Below are 19,598 nucleotides of genomic sequence, written 5' to 3'. Positions count from 1 at the left end.
GACACCATCGGGCTAGGCCTCGGGGTGATAAGACCCAGATTGAATCACCAGGTGGGGGGAGCTGGACACCCAGGGACAAGAGACAGCCATGCTGTCGGCCCTGAGGAGCCATGGAGAGCGTGGGTTATTGCAGGAGCTGGGCAGGTGATTGGAAGTGATGGGGCTGGAGTAGGGGGGTGGAATTGCTTCTCCCTGCTCCTGGGTGAGGAAGATAGGGACAGGGCCCAGGTCCTGGGGTGGGGGACCTCACCCGGCCTTGGAGTTGATAGAAGCCTCAGGCCACTCAGTAAGACCAGTGGCGTTCCAAGGGACAGAGGGGCAGGGAAAGCACACCTCCTCCCTCAGGCAGAGTGGAACGGGGAGATGGCCCACCTGGTCCTTAGGAAATAGCCACCTTGCTCAATCCCTGCCCTCCAGGAACAGACCTCAAAGCACTTAGAGCCAAAAGGCTTGACAAAGCGGAAGGAAGAAGGGGTCCTGCTTCCCTCAGCCACCCCTCTACCCTCCTCCTTTCCTGTCCCAGCCACACGTACACACACGTGCATACATGCACCCATATATGCAGGCTCTCCCCACCTCTCCTTCTTTCTCAGCCATTTCTTGTATTGTGTGCTTGCTCTGTTCTGGGAACTCCAGTACAAGGAAGACTCACCCCAGCAACGCTTCCATCCTGTCCACCTAACTTCAATCCCTCCCACTGCAGCCCTCCTGAATGAAATACAGAGACAGGCAATTGGGGTCTGAAGGTCTAAGAAACTTGAGCCAAGGCTCCTTCACCACCACACAGACAAGATGGTCATGGTGCCAGGAGGCAAACCACAGCCCCAAGACAGAGGTGACAGCTGCATGTGGCAGGGGCGGGCGGCTGGGGTTCACCAGCTCAGGGGAGATCCCACAGAGTCATCCCCTTCCCTGGACCCCAATAACCCCCTCCCAGAAGGATGTCATCCCAAGAACTGGCAAGAGACACAACCAAGGGATAATAAATATAATTGCTATGACGGAACCCTGCCTAGAGAAGCAGGAACATCCTGCACTCCCAGACCCCACCTGTCCCCTCCCGCATGCTGAGGGTGAGTTAGATGCTTTGAGATCACCCTGGGGCCGCTGGGAACCATGGCAGTTGCTGAGGGCAGGCTGCAGTACTCCGCATTTGGTTACCCAGCCCCAGGCCCTGGGCCAGCCTCCTAGCCCAGGACATCCAAGTAGACAGGAGGGGCCTGGGCCAGGGCTTGCAGCCGGGCATGCACTTCCTTGATGCTGTGGCGTTGTTGGGGCTCCCGCTGCCAGCAGCCCCGCATAATGGCGTAGACCTCCGGCGGGCAGGCACGCGGCCGCTCCAGCTCACGTCCCTGCGTGATGCACTCTATCGCCTAGGGCCACCAGAGGAAGAGAGGAGAGGGCACACTGGGCTAGGGGCAGGAGAGTGAGGCCAGACCCAGCACTGCCTCTGCCTCACTGAGGCTCCCAAGGCAGGCCATACAGTATGTCTGGGCCTCATGGCACCCAATAGTTTAAAAGGAGGCAGTGAAGCCTAAGATTCCTTTCCACTCCGACTCTGAGCAGTGACAGGGATTAGAGCTAGATAGACCCTGCGGAGGCTGGACTAAGGTAGAATTGCATCCCAAAGGGCTGGAATCAGACCCTCAGAAGACTTGCCAGGTGGGTTGAGGAAGGAGAGGGGCCAAGATATTTGCCAAATCCATCAGCTAAGTGTTGAGGTCTGACTGGAAGAAGGGAAGGGTTCTCCATCTCTCAGCTCCAGAGGGCAAAAAGAAAATAGAGCAGGGTTGCAGGTAAAGGATTTGAAAAGTGGATCTCTTGCATTTTAAGGTAGAGGGCAAGGCCACTTTTTCCCTCTTCTGTAGGTACCACTCTGTGGGGACCTAGCTCCTCTGACAAGACACTGCAGCGGGAACATTCAAAGCGTGGCTCCAGGAAGAACTGCTGGAGAAGCTGACGGATCCAAAGGAGAGAATGTGGCAGGGAGACGGTTGAAGGGCCTGGAGCCTCTTCATCCCCCGCTTCTTCCCTCCCTCCCCATTAGAGGACTTGGGTTATGGACGGCACTAATTCCATTCCTTCTCTCAGTGCTTGAGAAAATTAAAATCTATAACCCTCTCCCCCACCCCACCAGCCTCCAGGGAGCAGACTGCATTAGGAGGAGAAATGGAAACTGACAGCTGCGAGCCAAGGAGCGGGTGAGGGGAGCTGCTCTGGGAGAGGGAACACCTGGGGCCTGCTCTGGCTGTGTCCAATCCAGGGGGCTAGGGGAGGCGGGGACTGTCCTTCTTACAGTCTAACCTCCAGCCTTCCTGCTGCAATGTCAGGCGCGCCCGGGCTATGTTCCTCTTTCCACGCCTCTCCCTTTCACTCCGATAATGCCTACTAGGTCTACAAAATGCAGCGAGGGATGGGGATGTGGGCTCCATTTGTAAAGTGCTTTGAGGTTCTCCCAGGAGCCGGTTAAAATAGGAAAAGGTGTCCGAGAATAGGGTTGGGATGGAGGGAGAAGGGCTGGCAGGATGCCGGCTGAGTGCCGGCGGCGGTGGGACGAGGGGCAGAAGGGGACAGAATTCCCCAAAACAGGAACCCAAAGGGACAGGGAAGGGGTGGCCGGCAGGGAGCGACCTGCGGAGCGGTACTGACCTCGGTGTTGGAGAGCTGGTACCAGGGTTGCTTGCCGTAGGTGAAGATCTCCCAGAGCACCACGCCGAAGCTCCACACGTCGCTCTCGGTGGTGAACTTGCGGTAGAGGATGCTCTCGGGCGGCATCCAGCGAATGGGCAGCATGGTGCGGCCTCCCACCTGCCGGCGGGCCGGCGGACGCCGCGTCACCTCCAGGGGGCGCCCGCCCCGCCGACAGCCTCTCCCGGCGCAGACCCGCCCCCCGCCCCGTTATTAAAAATAAATAGAAGCGGCTCTCCCTCCCAGGGCTAAGAGGGAAAAACCGATGGTGCCGTGTCCGTCCGGGACAGTGGAGACAGACCCTCCTCCACTGAAGGCCAAGGGAGTAGGAGGAGGGTTAAAAAACCAGAATCGGAGAGTCTCAGACCCCATACCGCCCGAGGAAGAGGACGGCGTGGCCAGTAAGGGCAAGCCCTCTGGGGTACGCGGCCACGCGTGTCTACCGTTTGGAGGCCGGGAGAGGGTTTGGGATGAAAGACCCTTACGCGGTAGTAGTCGGTGCTGTAGATATCCCGGCTCATGCCGAAATCGCCGATCTTAACCACTAGTCCCTGACCCACCAGGCAGTTGCGTGTGGCCAGGTCCCGATGCACGAAGTGCAGGCCTGCCAGGTACACCATTCCCGCAGCGACCTGGCTAGCCACGGCCAGCAGCTGCCCCAGGCCCAGGGGTCCCGGAGCCACGTCCTCCCCGCCAGCCAGCAGCTTGGCATCAGGCCCGTGGGACCTTCGTGAAAGAGTGAGGGAGAAGGGATGGGCTAGGAGGACGCAACCTCGGAGGAGCCTGAGAGTGGGGGTGGGGAGGAGCTGGGGGAAATGGGGGAGGGACTCAGGGAAGGTAGGAAGGAGAGAACAGGGGACGCAGGTGTCTGGAGGGGCTCGGATGGGGGCCGGCTGGCGTGCCCACCTCCAGAGCATACACTAGTGCCACATTTCCCAAGTGCATGCCTTCCTCTCAGGCAGCCACCTTAAACTCCAGCCTCAGCATCTAGCTGCCCACTGGCTCCTACACCTCTTGCCCAGCTACATGTCCGACTAAACCCCTGCCAAGATGCTCAGCATCCTCCCCCAGGTGTGGCCCTGCCTCATGGAAGGGAATATCCCTCACCCAGGCTGTGAGCCTGAAACCCGGGAGTCCTCCATTTCTGTCTTGCTCACCTTTGCCCTTAGTATTCAGCCATTCCTGTGGGATCTGCCTTCCTTCCCACGGCTTCCAGGATGCCCTCCTCCTCCCCACACCTACCCCTCCAGACCATCCCCCAAATATTCCTTCTTCTGAGGCTGTCTGAGCTGGTGGTTTTGTCAGTATTGCCCTTTTCCTACTGGCCAACTTTCTCCTCATCCATTTGTTTCTTCATTTATTCCAGACATTTGGTAAACACCTCCAGTGTGCCAGGCACCAGAGCCACAGTGGAGGGTAGGAGGCAAATAGACGGGCTACAGCAGTGCAGTGTGAGGGGCGCCTGGGGGCACTCAGGGTAGGGATGGAAGAAGTTAGGGAAGGCTTCCTAGAAGAAGAGTCATCTAAACAGAGACTCAAGCCCTTAGGAAGGGAGGCTGATAAACCACTCCAAGGGATGGGAGACATGAGTGGGTTATGTGGCTGGGAAAGGAGGCCCAGTGCACCAGGCAGAGATAGAAACCCAGGGGCAAGGAGAGGCAGACGGCCCCTCCTGGGGAAGTCTTCCAGACTCATCTAGGAGCTTTCATGAGTCCCTCCTCTGGTTTCCTCGTGTGCTGTCTACCATATAAAGCTGCTCTCCCCACATCCTGGGCCCCAGATGGGTCCTCGCTGATATCCAGTCCCTAGCAGGGAGCCCACACCATGTCTGGTGAGCAAGGGGAAGGGCTTCTTTCTGGCCTCCTCTTGACCTGGATTCCTCTGAGCCAATCCACCTCCACACATAACCTCAGATCTGACCTTACCTCCCTCCTGCTCCACATCCTCCCGGGGCTCCTCCCCATCCTCAAGATAAGCTCAGACTCTGAGGTCTTTTCCAGCTGAATTCTGCAGCCTGGCTACCTGAATGACCCAGCACTCTCAGTAGGGATGTTTAGAGACCAAATCACAACCATCAACTGTATAAAGACACACATTCAAAACCACAGTCCCCCGTTGTCTCTCTTACTGGTGGGGAAACTGAGGCCAGAGAGGGAAGCTAGTTGGCAAGGAAGGCTCAGTTAACAAGTCACAGTTGATCCCAAACCCTGGCCCTTTCTGCTCCATCCTGCTCCGACCTCAGGGGCGGAGGTGGGGGTGGTGTCCACCTTGTCAGAGAAGAGTTCAGCAAATGGAACACGTGACCATCATACATCTGGATCATTTGTTACCTGCGTGTCTTTGGGCAAGTCACTGGACCTCTCTAAGCCTCATCTGAGAAATGGGTACATTTCTAGAAATTTAAGTTATTAAACCTATCAGAGTTGTTCTATCTCAAGCCAAAGAAAGGAAATTTGGGGGAATTTCCCTCAAGTATAAATTGCCATATATGTTAGGTAACTATGAAAAATAAATATCCATTTAGATTATTACAGATATATAGGTAAAAGCACATACAGTCACAAGTGAATTGTAAAATATGTAACATAGCACCTGGAACATGGCAAGTGCCTGATAAGTGTTTGTTATTGCTGTTATCAGCGTGATCCACATTGCCCCTCCTAGGGAACCGGCTTCTGTGCGCCTCACACAAGTGCACGCACTCACTCCGCAAAGCCCAGCCATCCTGCAGCTTCAGCTCATGGCTTCCGCTAATGCAGTCTCCCTGACAGTGACTCTGCTCTCCACACGGACTCTCCCCACATCCACTCATCTGCCTCAGAGCTCCTTGGGGACAGGAGCTGTGCCTTCCTGCTCCTTCCTGGTGTTCTCCCCACAGTTCAGCAGACAAGCCAGGATGTGCTTGTAGGGAAGGGAGGACAGGCCATGGGCCAGGGGCCAGAGCCAGGGCCGGGCGGGCCCTCGTACCGGAGGAAGCGGTTGAGGTCACCATGCCGCATGTATTCAAAGACCATGAGCAGCGGGCGGCCCTCAGTGCAGACACCGAAGAAGCGCACGATGTGCTGGTGTTGAAGCATGGTGAGCAGCTCGGCCTCGCGCTGGAAGTCCTGCCGGGCGCTCTCAGACACCTCCTTCAGTGCCTGGATGGTAGGGGTCCGACATCCCTGGATCGGGGCCCAGTCTTGACCACCCCACATCCCAGCTGACCTAGCATCCACCCCCAAGTCGTGAACTAGGCCAGGTCCCAGCCTCTCCCCTCTCCCCCATCTTGAGCACCCTGTCCTGGCATGACAGTGCCCTGGGAGGTGGGCCCTGGACCACCAATACTTCGTGGCCAGGGTCTTACCTTGACGGCCACTAGCATCTTGTCCTTCTCGGGCAGTAGGTTGTGGCACTCGGCAAGGAAGACCTTCCCAAAGGCACCCTCACCTAGCTCCCACTTGAGCACAATATCTCGGCGCTTGATGTGATGAACACCTGGGAGGGGGGGCTTGCAGGATCAGCCAAGATCCCCAGTCTTGGAAGAGGGATGGGACAGGGGCAAGGACAGGACTGTCCCGCTGGGTTGTGCTTGGCACAGGGGGTGCCCAGCAAGAGGGAGGGTCACACTGAAAGTGAGCCTTCACCAAGTCCCATGATGTGATGGGGATGTGGGTAGTGGGGGGCTGGGAGGAAAGGCTTGTTCAGGCATGGGGTGGGCAAAGGCAATGACACACAAGAACCTCTGCACATGCACACACATGTACAAACACACACAGGCTCGCCCCCACCCTTGACCCAGCCCCTCACAGGCATCACTGAAGTATTGTGGGTTCTCAATGATGTGGCCTTGGAGCCCAGAGCCTTTGCCCTCGGTGGGAGACAAGGAGCTGCCACCCAGAGTCATGAAATGCAAGGACATGGCCAATCCATCCTCTGGAGCCAGCACAGCAGGGCCTGGGAAGGACACAGTCATGTGGAGGGGTCACAGCCCAAGCACACACCCTGGCTCCTGCCAGCTTGCAGGGTGCCAGGTAACCCCACCTCCTAACTTGCACGGGAAGAAGGGAAGAACCGAGGAGCTAGGAGGCAAGACAGTCGCAGGGGGAAGGGGAGGCACTCCAGCCATTCTCCTTCTGGCTCCTGTCCAATCCCAGGCCCCGCGGGCCACCAGAGAACTCCCCCACTGCCCCCCCGCAGAGCTCAGACCTCCCAGATCCACTTAGCGTTTGACTACAATCCAGCCACCAATTAGCAGCCGCTACTTCTGAAACTACCCTGGCTTCAGCACCGACACACTCACACTCACGCGTCCTCATATATCCCAAATACCCACTCTCTAGAACCCCATGTGTGCCCAGGCCCCCACACAGAGGACAGAGTCGGGAAGAACCAGGAGGAAATAAAGCCAGGGAGACAGACTGACGGCCCCTCCGCAGCCCCTCTACTCACGGTTGATCCCAAACTTGTTCCTGCGTCCACATTTGTTGAGCACAAGAAATGTTGTAGAAAGGAAGAGGCAGGCAAAAACGGCCAGGCCCACAGCCATCGAGACCTGGGGGTATGGGGTGGTTGGATCTAGGGGTCATCCTGAGCCCTCAGAGCTCCCCACTAGTCAACTAATTCTCCATCCTGCTTAGATGCCCAGAGCCAGGCCCCCACACCTGCCTTCTCCTCCCCCCAGCCCCCGAGTCCTGGCTGTGAAGGTGCTGATGGAGCTCAGGCCAGCCTCTAGTGCTCTCTGTGCTCTGACTGGAAGTGACATACAGAAGAGCCTCCAGCCCAGCCTCCTGTCCTAAGTCCCGGCCAAGCTTCCCTTCCCATGCTCACCCCAAAAGGAGTCTCATCCTTCTCCACTGGGTCTCCGGAAGTGCTGTTGGTGTCTGTGGGGACACAGGGTAGAAAGGCTTTGTCACAGGTTGTATCTCCTCCACAGACTCCCCACCCTGGCCCCAGCTGAACCCTCAAGGGTCAGGTTAACTGTGCCCCCTGCCCCAGCGGTAGCTCCCAGCTCCAGGGACCAGAAAGAACCTGCCCTCTGGCCTGGGCTACTCACCCACTGGCGAGAAGGAGACTGCAGCAGGAGGGAGGAGAGAGAGCGATCACATGGAGGAAAAGAGCAGTGAGTCCCCTTCCCCCTCTGGACTCATCCCTTTGTGGGTGGGAGTGGGAGGGGGAGGCGGAGTTGCTCCAGCTGGGCCAGGGATGCCCTGGTTCATGGCTCTCTCTTCAGCCAGCCCTAGTGAATGGAATAATTCAGGGGTGCAGGACTCCTGGGGCTGGGGCAGGCTGGGGCGAGGAAGCCAGCACAGAGCTGGACACCAGAACTCCAGGCTACTTTCCATCTGGGACCAGGCCCTCCAGCTTCCAGGGTCAGGATCTCAGTGGGAAGTGGGCCAGGCCTCCACGGATACCTGGATCTGCACCCAGCTGGGGCCCAGGGAGCGGGAGCAGGGTTCAGGGTGGCCCTCACACCAGGAATGGGGTCCTCAGGGTTGAATTCGAAAGGGTTGTCCATGAAGGCAGCCATGACCCAAGCGGCGGCCCGGCCCAGCGGGTTGGTCGCCAGCAGCGTGTAGTTGCCGTTGTTGACGTGGGTGGGCTGGTTGAGGCGCAGGCAGCCGTGGCGCACCGTCTCGTTGGCCGCCAGCTCCAGGAACTCGGTGAAGATGAAGCTGGTCTCGTTGAGCGCGGAGCCATTGAAGAGCCAGCGCAGAGAGGGCGCCGGCTGCCCGTCCACCGAGAAGGGGATGCACCAGTGGTGCTGCTCCACGGCGGGCTGCAGATGCACGCTGGCCGGGACTGTGGGCCGGAGGGGGTGGCGGTGAGAGTCGGGAGGTGTCCCGGGGAGGCGGAGGGTGGGCAGTCCAAAGGGGGCAGGCCTAGGAGAGACTGGTCAGCGGGCTCCCAGAAATTCACAAGGAGAGATGTTTGGAAGAAAGCTGACAGCAAGTCTTAAATAAAGTCAGGCAGCGGGTGTATACATTCAGAAGCTTAAAGAATTTAAGTGGTGGGTTTAAAGCAAATAAGTAACAGTCCTAGAGAAGTAAGGTTCCAGCTTATGGAAATTAGACATGGAGTCTTTGGGACGAGGGAATCCAGAAAAATTTAGTGCAGTCAAGCTTAAGGGGATGTGGAAGGGGCCTAAAAGATCAAACAAGCAAATATATATATATATATATATATATATATATATATAATTTTTTAACTTTTTGGAAAAAGATATGGGTTTAAAATAGGCCCAACCTGAAAGAAGTAAAAGACCTTCAATAATAGAAAAAAGTATATATACACATATATATGTGTGTGTGTGTGTGTATACACACACACACAGGGTTTCTCAGTGGACAAGCACTGGGTGAAGCACTACTGCTAGAGAATCCACCTGCCAGCGCAGGAGATGTAAGAGATACAGGTTCGATCCCTGGGTTGGGAAGATCCCCTGGAGAAGGAAATGGCAACCCACTCCAGTATTCTCGCCTGGAGAATCCCATGGACAGAGGAGCCTATATACACACTGCTGACACTGGAATTCCAGCCAGCATTCATACAGTGGCATACTATTCAGCAGTGAAATGAATGAACTAACTGTTACTCCAGTTAACATGAATGAGTCTTACAAATATAATGTAGAACAGAAGAAATGAGACACAAAGTAATATATGAGGTATGATTCCATTTCTATAATATATAGGATCAGACAAAACTCAACCATGCTGATAGGGAAGCATATGTGTGTAAAATTATTTTTAAAAGCAAGGAGATGATTGTCACAAAGGTCAGAATGGGGTGGAGGAGAAGGATGGGGTTCTGAATGGGGAGAAGGGGGTATCTTCTGAAGTGTCTGTAAGCTGAATTATTGTTTAAAGTGTATATGTTTAATGTACATATCTACGTATAATATGTTTCCCAAGAAAAGAAGAAAAATTTATACAATGTAGATTTTAAATAATTTGTTGGTAGACCTAGAGAAATTAGGCAGTGAGCCTAAAGAGAAACGTGCATGGAGAATTTCTTTTAAAACTAGGAAGTAGGGCAAAAGTCCTGCAGAGGAATGAACGTGAAGAAATACAAGGGAGCGGAGAGAATGGATGTAGCTGGTGTTGAGGGCCTCAGGTAGCAAGACTTGGGCAGGGGGCCAAAAAGAAATCCCTCTCCATCCCTCTGGCCTTGACGAGCCCCCAGGACTTCCCTCAAAGGATCAGTTCATGGGAATCTGGAAACAGCTGGGAGGGAGCAGCTGTGGACGCACATACATCCCGCCCCTTTCCTGTAGCCCCCGACCCTCACATCCTCTTTTCAGGGAAGCAGGGACGGGGTGGCTGCAGAGGCAGTCACTGGCACTCACAGGAGACATTGACTTGGACGGAGACTTCAGCCCGGCCCACATCATTCTCCGCCCAGCACGTCACATTCTTCCTATTGAGGTCACTGGTGACATTGGCCAGGGTCAGCCCCAAGGACGGCAGACTCCCAGATTGCTGGGTCAGGGAAAAGAGGGGAAAATCAAGAAGAGCTTCAGCTGGCTTGGGGCTGGAGGGGCAGAGCTGATGTCTTTGGGGAACCCCTCTGACTCCAGGTGGAAAAGAAAGGGAGGGACGGGAAGGGAAGAGGTGTGGGAGAGAGTGTGGCAGAGAATGGCCCTCCTTCAGAGCCTGTTTACACCTTCTCCTGGATCACTGATTCAATGATCTGAAAAATCCAGAACACAACCAGTAACCTCAAAATAGGCGCAAAGTCTCCCAAACCATAAAGCCACCCATCTGAACAGCTGAATACATGTCACAAATCCCAAGTATACAAATGTACACAACCAACTGGAAAACCAGCTAGGACCTCACCACCTACTCATTCTTGTTTAACACATAATTCTAAGAAATTTAGTCTCAGCCCAAGGAAAATCAGAAACAAAGAGATGATGCTGATAACAGGGCAGCAGTTAGAAGCAACAGTAGAACTGTGATGAATACCTTCGGCAGATGGAAAAAGAGGGTGAAGTTAGAGAGAAGCTAAGTGACTTGGTTCTGAATCATCATCGAAAGATTGACTCAGATTCAGATTCTCTTCCTGAGACACCATGGAGGTTATATGGTCCTAAGACAATTTTTAATCTTGCTGAACGAAGATTTTCTTATTTTGTAAACCAAGGAGGTAGACAAAATGATCTTTCGACATTTTTAGAAAGCTATTTTCATAAAATGGTGAAAATAAGTGAAGTAGTGGGCAAATCTGATTTTTCTGGAAATTTCGTGAATGTGGAATCCCTTGAATAAATGCCAGGGAAGGTGAAGTTTCTCTGGGCTTCAATTGGAATATGTGAGTTCAAAGACTCCAGAAGAGCTGTCCAGCCTCTTGTGCAAGCCCTGAGTTTCAGCCACTTGAAGGGGAAGCCCTGCCCTAAGCTTCTCTCGGCTGTTCCATCTCCTCTAAGTCACCCTGGAATATGGTATCCCATGAACTCTTCCCTTTGAGCTGTTCTGCCACTCTCCTGATGGTAACCTGATGGGGACCAGCCTCCCCACCCCCCTCTATTTAAGCTAGGGGATGGCTTTTCTACAGGATGCCTCTAGAAGACAGAAGTGAAGCTCCCAAAGAGAACAGCAAAAATCTGGAATTTCTCCAAACATATAGCTTAGCAAAGGTCTCTCCACTGATGGTCCTGGCTAGCCTCTTGCTTCTGCCTTGTCCACTGTTCCGTTACTCAACCTTAGAGGCTCTGATCTATGGGGCAGGTGGGGCTCCTCGGTGGTCACTGTCCCCCTTCCGTGTCTAGACCTCCTGCTCAGGACTCCAGCGGTCCCTCCTTCAGTGTTGCTCCAGGTTGCTGCTGTTTAGTCACTACGTCTGGCTCTTTGCGACCCTGTGGACTGTAGCCCGCCAGGCCCCCCTCTGTCCGTGGGATTTCTTAGGCAAGAGTACTGGAGGGGGTTGTCATTCCATTCTCCAGGGGATCTTCCAGACGCAGGGATTGAATCCGCGTCTCCTGCTTGGCAGGTGGATTCTTTACCACTGAGCCATTTGGGAAGCCCAGGGGACCACCAGCAATTCTGGGGTTGATTGCCTTTCCAAAGCGAGGGCCTCCAAACTAGACACCACACGCTGCTTTCACTGGCCTGACTCCTTCCAGGGACTGGACTCTGTGTGTCCACCCACGCGGGGCCAGCCCAATGTCAACCCCTGCTGTCCTTGTCCGTGAAACCTCCTGAGTCAGTTATGGCTACTCTTGGCTGCCTGTTGCCAGCCTAAGGACAAAGGGCAGGATCTGGGAAGATGCCCAAACTGGATAAGAGAGCTAGAGGCCAGCAAGTGCCCAGAGGCAGGCAGAACACCTGAAGGCCATCATGTCCATCTCCTCAGCTGACAGATAAGAAACCCAAAATGCAGGCGGATTGGGGGATTTTTCCAAAAGTCACTCCAAGGATTAATTAGTGAGAGAGCTGAAACCAGAACTGTGTCTCCCTTACTAATACGCTCATCACACACCCAGGAAGATGCTGCTTCTGGATTCTCTAGAAAATGACTGGAAGGGCCTGAAGAACTGGCCTGGGTATAGGACCACAAATGTTGCTCCCTCTCCTTGGTCCTCAGTGTCCTTATCTAGAAAGGCGGATTGGAGAGCTGGTGTGTTGGGTTCCCCGGGTCAGCTCCAATATGGGAGGGCTCTGTGACCCTCTCTCTTTGCAGCCAGCATATCTTCCCAGAGTGGGGACCTAAGCTCTAGCTGATCAGTGGAGCCTGGGGTCCCTGCTGGACCAAGGTCTGCCCTGAGGGCATGTGGTGTGCCTGTAGCTACCCAACAGCACAAGCCTGAGTCCCAAGGGTCTAAACCATCTCGGTCCATCTCTCATCCTTTATGTGCTTCTTATTTGCTATCTCTCTTTCCCTGCCTTTGTTCCCTGTGCTTGGGTGCATCAGGAGGTGGGGCATGGGGGCGGGGACAGTGGAGGGCTTCTCACCATCACTGTGGCTGACCCGTCCACCTCCGTGAGGATCCAGCCAGCCTGCTCCAAGTCCTGCCCCTCCACCTGGCACTGCAGCCACACGTCGGCCCCCACATCCACAGAGGCATTGGACATCTGGATCTTCAGCGTGGGCTCACCTGGTGCCCGAGGGGTGTTAGAGCTGGGAGAGGCCTCCGAATCCTGCCTGGGGACACTGATCCTCCCCCCACCCTCCCCAGTGACCCTGCCCCTTGCCCCTCAACCTTCAGTTTCCCCCAGCTCTCTCCCCCAGTCCCCCCTTCGGGGCTCGCCCCCTGAGCCCTGCCCAATGCCCTCTCCCCAGGTGTGCCCTCTTTCCTAGCCCCTCACACCACCTGCAGCACCTACCGCAGCTGGCGTTGGACATGAGGGCAAGGGGCCCCTGCCCGGGACACAGGAGCTTCTGTTCCCGCACTCCTCCCCGCCCCTCCTCCTCCCAGCGCTGCAGCCAGAGCAGGGCACAGGAACAGTGCAGGGGGTTCCCCGACAGGACTCTGGTGGGTGTGAGGGGAAGAGAGAGTCAGGGGAAGGGCAGATGTGAGGAAGTTCTACAGCAAGAGGGAGTGCAGTTAGATAGCGGGGTGGACTGTCTAGAGGTGAAGGAGGGGGGACATGGGAGAAGTTCCTCTCATGGACCCCCTTTCACGAGACATTGAAAGAAACAGAATGTCCAAAATCAAAGACAGCCAGCTACAGGCTATACAGAATTGCCCCACCCAGGCTCCCCAGGGTGGCAAGCCAGGTGAGGGCTCTGAGTAGGGTGGCAAGGAGGGAAGGGCACTCACTGCTTTCTGGAGTGACCCAAAGGCCTCAGGTGCCCACCAAACACATCCCACTGCTGTCCACCCACCCCACGAGCTTGGTGTGCTAGGAATGTGGGCAGATATGCCCTTGTGCACAGGCCCAGAGAACTGTGCCAGCCCCCGGCCCTGAGAACACACAGTTCTCCACACCCCCACCCCCACCCCAAATGTGCCCAGGGCAATAATCCCCTCAGTGGCTGCAGGGACCCCCAGCCTTTGCTTTGATGCGGGGAGGGGGGTTGGTTCCCAGACATGCATATGGACAGCCAAACATGCCATCCCCACAGAGAACCCCCTGCCCCCCGCCAACAGTTCCATACAGACACAGTGACATACCTTCACACTCGAGGGCCCACACAGAACACACACACACTCACACACTTGCTGCCCTTGCCCCTGGAAGCTCCCACACTCACAGTTCCTGTAAGGAGAGGCCCTGGACCGTTTTCCAGGAGAGAGACTCCAGAGCGTTGAAGGAGAGATTCCTGCAGGAGTTGAGACAGAGCAGACAGACCCCTTGAGTGACCCGACCTCGGTCTGACCCAGTGTGAGCGAGGGGAGGAGCCAGGAGGAAGCTGACATCTGGCTCCCCCACCCTGGCCACAACCACAAGTAGCCCGTGGGCGAGGCCTTGGGTGGGGGGACTGGTTAGGCTCTTTGAGTCCCATCTTCTCCCTGGGACAACAAGGGTTAACCCCACTTAACCCCCTCCCAGACCCCAGGGAGGAGGGGGTCTGAAGGAACAGCCGCTCCCCCTCCCCCACCCTTGGCCCCAGCTGGCAAAGTGCTGAGGCCCCAGCTGGGGGCAGGGGCTCCATCTGTGCTCCCACTGAGCCCAGGACCGGGCCAGCGGAGGAGGGGAGGATGGGCTCCCACACTCGCTTGCCCTCTGCCGGATGCCTTGGAACTCAGAGTCCTTCCTCAGGCCCCCTCCCCACGCCTCCTTCCTTCCCCTCCTCAAGGACTAAGGAAAGGGACCCCAGGCCCCCAGCGCCTAGCTGCAGAGACAGAGAAAATGAGTTTTTCAGCGAGGGGCCGGCTCCAGGACTCTGGAGCTCCCATACCTGCGACCCTCTGCTTCTGAGGGGCCTGCCCTGACCCTTCTCGTTGCCTGGCTGTCTTTTGGTTTGCGGGGGCTGAGCTGGAGAGTAGCCACTACACAGGGGTCATCAGCAAGACCCATTTTAACGCCAGGCAGAGCTGAGTGTACTTCTGTCCTGCCGCTTGCAGTTATATGACCTCAGCCCAGAAACTTAACCTGGCTGGTTCTCTGAATCCTCATCTACAAAATGGGGATGACGCTACCTCTCTCACCAGGCTAATGGTGAGGATTCACTGACAATAAATATTGTGAGGTGTCACTGAGTAAGCATTTTTAACTGAAGCCCCCACACCTAGTCAGGGAGGTAACATCACCTTATCCTGTCACTGTTGTTGAATCACAGGACACAAGGGTTTCAAGTCCCCAGCACAACTCCGTGAGTCAGAGGCTCCCACCACACTTCCCATCTCCCCACCTGCCCCAGGTGCGAAGGAGGAGCTGAACTTCTACCCTCAGGAGGCCAGGGGATGATTTACCAGGGACTCTAAGGGTCTTGCCTTTGGAGGTCTCTCTCGCACACGCCCCTTCTCTACAAAAGGGGTGCCTGTGACCCCCAGGGGAGTGTGCCAAGTGACTGATCTGATCCCCCAGCTCCCAGGACATCCCAGAGGTCAGGAAATGGTTGGGAGACAGAGTCCTAGTCAGAACCCAGGGTCCCGCTCGCTCCTGATCCTTGCCCTCTTTGGACTGCGTGTATCTGAACCCTGGGAAGAAAACCGAGGCAGACACCTATGAGAAGTGTCCTGCAGCATGAAGCATGGAAGCGAGACAGCAAGAAGGACCTTCTAGTTGGCAGGGGCAAGAGCTGAGAGGATCACCATCCCTGAAGTGGATGAGAAAAAGGCCCAGGAGAGTGGGTGGGATGACTTCCCTAACCAGGCTGGGGCCGTCCTCAGAACAGTGCCCTGGGGAGGGCCAAGCCCATTAGCCGCCCAAGCCTAGGTGTCTCCCCAGCCCGCCCTGCCCAGCCCCGGTCACTCACAGTCGACTGAGCCGCGGAGTGAAATGGAAGGCATCTGGCGCCACAGAACGGAGACCGCTCTTCACGATGGTGCTAGGGAGGGCACAGCAGGGTCGACACTGAGGGGAGCAGTTACCTGGGCTCCTGCTCTCCGCCCATGCCAGCCCCCCAGTCTCTAGTGCTGAGCCTCAAATACCTCCTCGGCAACCCTGGACCCGAGGCCACCAAGCTCTCTGGCCAGCCAGCCCCTCAGTCCTCAGCCACCCCGGTCTGCCCAGGCCCCTCACGCCCTTGGGCCTAGCACCCTCCCTGACCCTCTGGTCCCCCAGGCCCTGTGCGGAGCCCCTCACAGTTTCCTCAGTTCCCCCAGGCCCCTCAGGTCACTGGGCTTCAGCTGCTGCAGATGCTGCTGGTTCTCGATGTAGCTGTGGGGAGAGGGGATGGGAATCACAAGGGCCCAGGCCCACACTCGAGTCCCCACACTCACCGGCCTCCCTCCCTCCCTCCCAACCACATGCACCCACAGGCATCCAGTCACACAGAGACCTGTTTACACATGTAACCATGCACAGGCAGGCCCACACACACCCATCCACATACGCACAGAGACCCACGGCCTCACACAGTCGCACAGTCCCATGCCTGCATCCTCACACTATCACACATGCATGCTCTCACACATTCAAGCACACACACACAGATGTGTAAAGACATACACAGAGATGCACCTCCTCACACACACCAGCATATGCATGCGTGAACCCACAGATGTCCCCATGCGCACGCTTACACTCTCCCATACAGACACACATAGCCACATAGCTCACGCATGCGCACACATGTACATGATGTACATGCATGTGAGAATGTGTGGGCATTATTCACATGCATAGACACACATGAGTCCATTCGCAGCCTGGCGTCCTGCTTTTAAACACAGAGCCTCTCCTGCACATGCTCAACAATGGGGGGTCATGCTCAAACACTCACTTCCACAAGGGGCCTGCGCTCATCACTGCCACTGCCCCACCCAGCACAAAGGAAGGCCTGGGGCCATGAAAATACGCTCTCCTAAACACACCCGCTCAGAGACCACTGTCTGGGCTCACCCATACTACTGGGCATGTGTTCGAGGGCACACGCACACACACATACACACACACACACACATGCCACCCTCTCCCCCTCAAAGCCACTGGCCCCTCCCCAGACTCAAGTATAAACCCCTCCATTCTCCGCCCCCCACCCTGGCATCTTTCAGCAAAGCAAGTGACAGGCATACAGGCTGTCAGTCAAGGACCCCTTGAGCCCCTCCCTGCCCCAGAGAGGAGAAAGGGGCCATGAGAGAAGGGAGTCAGAGTTGGGGATGTGAAGAGGCATCGACTGGCCGTCTCACACAGTGAGAGAGCAATGGGAAGGCTGGGGGTGGGGGTGGTGGCGCGGGTTGTGCAGAAAAACAAAGAGATAGCAAAACAGAGACACCTAGGAAGAGGAACTGACAGGAAGAGACTGGCAGAGAGACAGAGACAGACGAGAAGAAAGACTGATAAGCAAAGGGAGACAGAGAGATAAGCAGAGAGAGCCAGAGAAAGCAAGACAGTGGGGAGAGAAAGAAAGAAGTAAAAGCAGGCATGCGGGGCTGGGGGATTTCTGCTGCCCTGGGGCCCTGCCCAGCTTCTGGATCTCACACACCAGGGAGTTCCTGAGAAGTCAGCTGCCCTTGCAGGGCCACGTCGTGTCCCCCCACAATGCCCCCCACCCCTGCCGCACACACACAGGGGCTCCTGACTCACTGCCTGTTCTCAGAACTCTCTCCCTCTACCCTGTGCTTCCTCAGCCTGTGGGAACCAGGGCCAGCCTGAATGACCACTCCTCGCACATACACACACTGCCTGCCCTTCCCAGACTTGGCCCCTGCAGGACACCCAGGTGTCAGGTCATCAGTCCCCTGAGGTCTAGGGAGTGAATTCCAGTGACTCTGAGAGTTGGTCCCTGTCCTACCCACTCACCCCCCAGCTCCTGCCAAGAGAGCCTAGAGGTGTAGGGACCTCAGGAGTGGGTGAGGGACCCGGGGAGGGAGTGAGAAGGTAGGGTGGCCGAGCGTGTGCAAACTGTCAGGAAGCGTGCTCAAAGCTGCCTCATTCGTTCGGATTCATAATCAATCTGTCTATTCGAGTCCATTATCTCCTCGTTAGCTCTGCGGGTGAAGGAGGAGGAGGGGACCTTGCAGATGGAGGCAGGGGTTAGACTGCTGCCCCACCCAGAGGGGCAGCTCCACTCACACCCTGCATGGCTTCCAGCCCCCCGGCCCCGACCTGCCCACACTCCCCACTCCCACTTCCCCCCTGCTGGACCCACAAGGGGCTTGAAAGGGAATCAAGAAAAGAGAGTGCTGATGGGGACCATTCCAAAGCCTGGACCCTGCTTTGCAGACCCAGAGTGATAAATGCACAGGACTGGGGGTGGCAGTCTGGACTTCGGGCCTCCCTCCCATCATGCAGAAACCTAGGTCCAGACCAAGACAAGGCCATCTCTCCTCCCGGCCTCCCTAGGGCCATTAGGGAGCAAGATGGAGTACCTTCCCGTTAATTACCACAAGATACCCGAGTAACTCAGTGCCAATTATCGTAGGCTGCTCAAGTCACTTCCAGACATTGATAGCCCCTGCCACAGATACCTTTCAGCCTATTACTGCATGAGGCCAGGGTTCCTTGCCCACTGTCTAACCCCAGGCCTAATAGGAGGAGGATATTCTAGCAGGTCCTTTCTTCTTCTAGAAGTCTAGCTGGCCCCACCAGCCACATAGAATACTCAAGTATTTTCCAGGCACCATCATATGATACTTGAGTATCTCTAAGCCAATTATTATAGAATACTCCCATAAGTTTCACCAGTTGCTAAAAAGTACTTGAGTATTTTGTGACCAATTAATGCAGGATGTCAGAGCACTGCAAATGTTGAAGATTCCTCCCAGTTTCAGATCTGGAAGGGAGGAGAATCTCTCAGCAAGGGCACTGTCTCCCTATCCAAAGTAGGGAGAAAAGGGTGGTGAAGGAGATGGGGATGGGAGAGGGGAGCTTGGAGGGGCTCTCATTTCCTACCTCCAAATCAAGCTGTGGTGGGGAGGAGAGATGGTGGAAATGGGGAGAGGAGAGCTCAACCACCAAGCTATGGCCCCTCAGCGCCTCCCACCTATTTCAGTTCAATTTCCAATTCAAGAGAGAACAGCTGACTTTGCCTGGTCATGACAAGGAAGGGGGTACGGGAGGATTTATCCCTGGGAAAGGAAAATGGTAAAGGTACCATACTGGGGGTGGGGAATGTTCTCTGCAGATAACCGCCTTCTGTATAGGGCAGAGGGTGGGCTCCTGGCTGAGCTCCAGGAAGCTATTTCTAGAAGGCTGGGCTCTCTCGGATCTGGTCCACAGAGAGCCCCCCTTCCTCTCCTCGAAGCTAGCACCTAAGCTGCCCTAAGCCCAGCATCTAGGCAGTAACTGCGGAGGCTGTCAGGGCAGCAGAGGAAAACCAAGGCACAGCCGAGACTGGCTTGTGTTATCAGTCTCCCGCCGCACCCGCTCCTCCTGATATAGCACGCAAGCGGTGAGTCCGCGCCCACGGGGCACGGCCATGCCCGCCTGTCCCCGCGCCCCCTGGCTCGCCAGACACTCACAGCTCCGTCAGGTTCTCGGTGCCTGGCAGGTGGCGGAGGTTATCCAGGGCCCCCGGCCGGGTGCAGCGCAGCCCCGAAGGGCCGTGGGGGCAGCAGACATCGGGGCAGGATGCAGCGCCCGCAGATGCCAGCATCAACCAGGCCAGCAGGCTTCCCGGCCCTGTAGCCCGGAGGTGCCCGCCAGGTTGCCCGCCCCGTCCGCCTCGTAGCATCGCGACGGCGCCCGCCTCGCCGCGGCCGGGCAGCCGTCTGTGCGCTTGCAGCTGCCGCTGCCAGGCCTCCCCCGACATGTGCGCTGGGCGGTGTTAAAGACCAGCCGCCAGGAAAGGGCGGAGCCAGAGGCCCCCGCCCGGCCTCGCCCCGCCCCTTCTGTCTCCAACCCCGCCCTCTCCTCTTCTAAGTCGCGAACTCTGCC

General features: G+C 56.3%; 1 protein-coding gene across 1 annotated transcript; it reads right to left on the bottom strand.

The window, feature by feature from the left end:
* Nucleotides 1-973: 973 nt before the first annotated feature.
* NTRK1 (neurotrophic receptor tyrosine kinase 1) lies at nucleotides 974-19,490 on the bottom strand. Its single transcript, XM_027976575.3, has 17 exons — nucleotides 19,184-19,490; nucleotides 15,864-15,938; nucleotides 15,535-15,606; nucleotides 13,867-13,935; nucleotides 12,996-13,141; nucleotides 12,624-12,766; nucleotides 10,016-10,148; nucleotides 8,143-8,469; nucleotides 7,724-7,741; nucleotides 7,498-7,550; nucleotides 7,120-7,222; nucleotides 6,478-6,624; nucleotides 6,035-6,165; nucleotides 5,656-5,828; nucleotides 3,174-3,414; nucleotides 2,650-2,808; nucleotides 974-1,373 (listed from the first exon to the last, which is right to left on the bottom strand). Exons 1-17 carry the CDS (start codon nucleotides 19,471-19,473, stop codon nucleotides 1,188-1,190), a joined length of 2,466 nt encoding a protein of 821 aa, XP_027832376.2. The 5' UTR covers nucleotides 19,474-19,490; the 3' UTR covers nucleotides 974-1,187.
* Between the last annotated feature and the right edge of the window lie 108 nt (nucleotides 19,491-19,598).

Source organism: Ovis aries, chromosome 1 (assembly GCF_016772045.2).
Source record: "Ovis aries strain OAR_USU_Benz2616 breed Rambouillet chromosome 1, ARS-UI_Ramb_v3.0, whole genome shotgun sequence".
Classification (NCBI taxonomy): Eukaryota; Metazoa; Chordata; class Mammalia; order Artiodactyla; family Bovidae; genus Ovis; species Ovis aries.
This window is presented reverse-complemented; position numbering and strand designations above follow the sequence as displayed.